The 5110-nt window shown below is 34.7% G+C and overlaps 1 protein-coding gene across 1 annotated transcript; it reads left to right on the top strand.

The window, feature by feature from the left end:
• The first annotated feature begins 2539 nt into the window (after nucleotides 1–2539).
• LOC149238573 (uncharacterized) lies at nucleotides 2540–4036 on the top strand. The gene is made up of 2 exons (XM_089367003.1): nucleotides 2540–2782; nucleotides 2891–4036. Exons 1-2 carry the CDS (start codon nucleotides 2600–2602, stop codon nucleotides 3410–3412), a joined length of 705 nt encoding a protein of 234 aa, XP_089223129.1. The 5' UTR covers nucleotides 2540–2599; the 3' UTR covers nucleotides 3413–4036.
• The last annotated feature ends 1074 nt before the right edge of the window (nucleotides 4037–5110 follow it).

The raw sequence follows: 5110 nt of genomic DNA, 5'->3' as shown, positions 1-5110 counted from the left end.
GTCACTGTTGCTCACAAGTACTTCAACTACTCTAGAATTACTATATCTTGAGCTTCAATACGCTACCCTCTATCAATCCCTTAACTACTCCAAAGTGACTAAACTTAGGCTATGCCTTCACATAGTGATCTAATTCTTCAAGAACTAATGAACACAAGGCCCACAAATCTTCCCTCTAACAGTCCTCTAGCTGCTCCTTAAATGATTGAACTTAGGGTCTTATGCCTCACAAAACTGATTTTCCACATAAATCAGGGTACTTAGGGCACAATGAGTTTCCCTCTTACATACCACTTGCTACACCAAAAATGTCTAAACATAGGGAAATCAACATGTTGTCCTAATCCTCCATGTAGGACAAACTTCTAGTGCTCTCCTCCAAGGATCAACCCTTAACCCTTCACACTATACCATCCCTCACCATTTTTTGCATCTCTATTAATACTATGAGGCAAATTTCCACCTCTCTAGAGTTTAGATCAGACATATAAACATGTGTCAAACCTATGGCCCTATCACATAACAATCCAATGATATGATCTCCTTCTTAGGGTCTCAGCCCTTCCCTTCAACACGGAACTAGAACCCACTTAAATAGGCTTCAAAATAGACCTTTTGATTTCACTAAATACACACAGAAGCAACCCTAATCTAAGGCACTAACCATAAAAAGAACCTCCAAAATCTTCACTCAATAAACCTACACAAGGGCATGGAATCGTAAGAGTAATCCATTTTCTTACCGAAGAAAAAATCGGCCTTCAAACACACTTTAGAAAACCATAAATACTCCAACTACGTCCTTCTTTAGGTCTCGCAAATACTTGAGATATTTCACATTGCTTGAGGGCCAATAAAATTAAGAATAGATGCTTGGATTGATGCCAAACGAATCATCTTTCATCCCTTCTTATAGTGTTCATAAGTGGTGTCACATTTCACCAATACTAAAATGTAACTTAAAATTGTGAACTCCAACCTAATTCAAATTCGTAAGGTTAATTAAATTTATATTATATATTAATGAATTTTAGAAATATATACAACATGGCTGGTTTTCCTTTTCGGATGTTGTTCAGTTGACTCAAGAACATACTGCTTTTTCCAGCGCAACGTGAACTTGAAAGTGTTTTTTAATGTATTTATTTATATGGAGGTAAACCCTCGTGCAATTCTTTTCACCGAATGATAACAGCAATGGAGTCATTTATATATAGCTACTTACAAATTAATAAGGCCAACAATGGCTTAGCTTTAACGGTTTACATTTAGTTTAGTGATTATTATTACGACAAGATTTAGTTTGTTGGGTGTTCGGCAGTTAAATAGATAAATAAGGTTAAATTATTTAATTAAAAATTTTTAGTAGAAATTGCATAAAAAAAATTTTAATCGAAGTTTTTTGAATCAACAAGTATGGTTTATTATCAAGACCAAATGAAAGTTATAAATAAATTAATATCATAATTTAAATATTATTGTTCAAATTTTTTATGTGATTTCTACATAAAGATTTTGCTTAATTCATTATGGATCACAGAAGCTTGAATACAGAGAGTAAATTATTTATTAATTGCTTTCAATGTATTTTTTTGGAAGTTTTTCCAGTCTAATTCTGTAAATTATTCACTAATAGTTTTTAGTGTGATATTTTGGAAATTTTATTAGTTTAATTTCTCTAAAATTCAGCCAGAATTTTTTAAAACCACAAATTTGATGGATAACCTTTACACAATCTAAATACCCTAAAAAATTTTCATGATGGTATATCTATATATAAAATCAAAATATCAATTTACATAACACAAATTTCAAAATTTTCCACTTTATTCTAGAAAATCTAAAAATCACACTAAAAACAACTCCAAATATTTAACAAGAAATAAAAACAACTCCAAGTATTTAACAATAAAAAACATATACAGCTATCTATATACAGCTATCCGCACTAACTGCTGCTTAACCGACTATATAACTCTAACTCTGGCATTGAAACAGATAGTTTTCCCGACTATATAACTCTAGTCTCTAACTCTGGCATTGAAACAGATAGTTTTCCGTGGATATCGGGAAAAAACCATTGACACAGATAGTTTTCCGTGGATATCGGCAAGAATCTTCCAAAAAAGAGTACAGCAGCTGGAAGTTGCCCACTGCTTGCGTGTCAACGCAAAGACCAAATGCGATTTCCTTGGTCATTTCCTTGCCTTGCACTCACATTTAAAAAAATCTAAATCAACTCCCTAAACGTGCCTTCTTTGTTATTATATTCAAACACTCACCGTACACCCCATGAAAATATGGGTCATTTGGCTTGCCTCGTTATTACTTGTATATTTCATATATCAACATCACGTCTCCGTCACGTCCCCGTTACTTTGAACGGAATGAATACGCTCAATTTCCAACGCGGGATATGTAGTTTCCGCGCGCACGCTGAGAACCCCAATCGAAGTTGCAGCTCTTCCACTCGATATTTGACTCTCATCCTTTATATGGATCATCCTTCCCCTCCTCTTATCCATCCCATCAGAATTGAAGTGCCTTCTCTTCACATTACCTGCACCCATCTTCCACTTCCGTTAAAAGGAATTAATAAATGGCCCTTCCACTTCCACTTCCACGAGAGGAGAGCAGCAGAGTGGCGATGGCCATCTATAAGCCAATCACAGGCTACGATATTCACGATGCGCTCCGCCATATCACTACACAACTCATCCCCGCCTTTCACAAGGCAGGCACCACCAAAGCGGCAGCTCTTAACAGCGTCAATGGCTCCTGGGTAAGCACGTTATACAGTCATAAGTGAAGCATAGAAACATATATATATATATATATTCTTGAAGTTCATAGACTGAAAATATATTTCCATATCTGTGTGACATTACAGGTAGCAATTTTTTCTGTGTGGAAAACAAGCGTATCAGAGAAAGAGGAGTCTAGAATTGCAGACGAATTGGGAAATAATTGGGCGTCGTCAGTAGTGAGAGTGGTGGAGTGGCGATGGTTCTACTTAAGCTGCGAGGAGCACCGAGATGTATCATTTGCAGAGCTGAGGTTTGGGGATATTGTGAGCCTCCGTAGAATAGGGTCGAGCAGAAGGAAGCAGGAGGTGCTGGCCTACAGCTGCCTTGCCATTCTGAAGGCATACTTTAAGGAAATGAAAGGGATTCGTTCCTACACATTTTACAGCTCTGTGGACGGCAAGCGGATTATAGGACTGGGCATATGGGACAACATTCAATCTGCATCCGCTGTACTGAAAGAAGCAAATGGAAGCCCCGCGGAGCCCTACTGGTACAGCCTGGGAGCCAAGAAGCTCAAATACGAAGTGTGCCAGGTCGTCTTTGTAAGTACCGCACCGCAGCTGGAGAAAGTGATGCATATTAATGGCACGTGGGAGAGAGGCTAACAAAAGAAATTGGAAATAAGTGCCACAAAATCAGCCCTCTTTTCACGAAGGGCACTTCATCATAGTGAAAGTTATTTGAAAGTGGATAGTCTATGTGAGTTATTTTATGGAAGGAAGGTTTCATTCGAGGGCAATTTTTTTTTATCATGATTTATGTCAAAAGATTTGCTAGATAAAAATTTAATTATATGATATTTTGTTGGTTAAATATCGAAATTCCTTAGACTGTTTCACCGCGAACGTCATTAAAATTCCAGCGATCAAAGCCCCTGGAAGACGTTCGCTCCCGCTCACAGATTTTGACTTTTTAGTCTCCGAAGGAGCTGTGAAGTCACAAAGACTGAAAATGTGAAAGAAGAATTGCTGTGTCGAATTCAGTTACAGGTGAAGTCCCGTTGGAAGGCAGTGGAGTCCACAAGTTGGAATTTGGAGCAGGTAGGGGACACGCTGTGTGACTATCTTAAAAACACTATTGTATGAACCGATGGGAATGTCATACGAAAATTCCTAATTGTGCTTCGCTGCCCGCGGTGTCTTAGTTTCTTCTGGACACTCATTTAAATGTCGCCTTGTATATGTGATAACGCTATAATTATTGAAAGAAATGATAATTAATTTAAATTATCTTAATTGCAAATTTTTGAGATAAATATATAAAAAGGATTTTTTTAATCAAACCCATTAAATCGTAATTTTTTAATTTGAAATAAATTTTGGATAATGATATATTTGTAATAAATTTACAATAATAATTTAAAATAGTGGTATAGATATATACAGATAATAATTTATTTATTTTAAAATGTTTTTATGTAATAATATTTTTATTTTGATGATGGTTATATAATTTAATTTATCTTAATTTTAAAAATAATGATGAAAATTAGTCAATTTACATTAAAATTTATTTTTTTCCTTAATTTGAAATATTCAAAAAATAAATTTTCCATATATTTTTATAATATTTATTTATTTATTTTTATATATTTAAATAAACTTTATTAGTAAAATCTATGTAAAACCTCCTTTTATGTAACAAGTAAAAAACTTGAAAAAGTTAGTAAACTTATAAGGTTAGGCATTTTCTATTAATTTAATTTTGTAAAGTTAGTCATTTTCTATTAGATTTCAAAGAAAGAAGTACATAATTGTTTTCTAGTTGTTATTAATTTACCACTTGTTAAACCATATCACTAGCAAAGGTTCAGAAGTTTTACATCATAAATCACAAAAGTACCGCTCTATTCCTTAAAAGAAAAAGATAACTATGCCATAGATATTTCTCCATGAATTCATACTTTATTTGACTCCAAGTGCAAAAGCTACCCTTGTCAATACTCATGAACCAATGCAACTCAACATTCCCAAGTGTGGCAATAAATAGTTTCAACTTCTGAGCATCTATCACATAATCATAACTCATGCAAAGTACATCAAATTCCAAGACCTTAAACCATGAGAGTTTGGCAGAGCTTAGTGAGGAATGTTCTTCATTTTGGTTTCTTCATCTCACTCTAGGATAGGGAATTCAAAGGTAGTTTCCTCTTCCTTAACTTTGTGGACAATCTCTTCTTGGGACTTATTTTATTCTTCTAAAGGTGGTTTAGTTGAGTTAGGAAAAATAAACTCTTTCGAGTGCAACTATTACTAAATAAATCTCCAAGAAACAAAGTTCCCGTTGGTGTAGAGGATGAAGCT

This window comes from Pinus tabuliformis, chromosome 8 (assembly GCF_031772625.1).
Source record: "Pinus tabuliformis cultivar Carrire ecotype Pingquan chromosome 8, CPIR1, whole genome shotgun sequence".
Taxonomy (NCBI): Eukaryota; Viridiplantae; Streptophyta; class Pinopsida; order Pinales; family Pinaceae; genus Pinus; species Pinus tabuliformis.
This window is presented reverse-complemented; position numbering and strand designations above follow the sequence as displayed.

Excerpts from the sequence above, each read along its gene's own strand:
- LOC149238573 (XM_089367003.1), top strand. The coding sequence starts at position 2,600 with ATGGCCCTTCCACTTCCACTTCCACGAGAGGAGAGCAGCAGAGTGGCG. Across the intron at positions 2,783-2,890 it reads ACAGCGTCAATGGCTCCTGG|GTAGCAATTTTTTCTGTGTG; the intron begins GTAAGCACGTTA and ends GTGACATTACAG.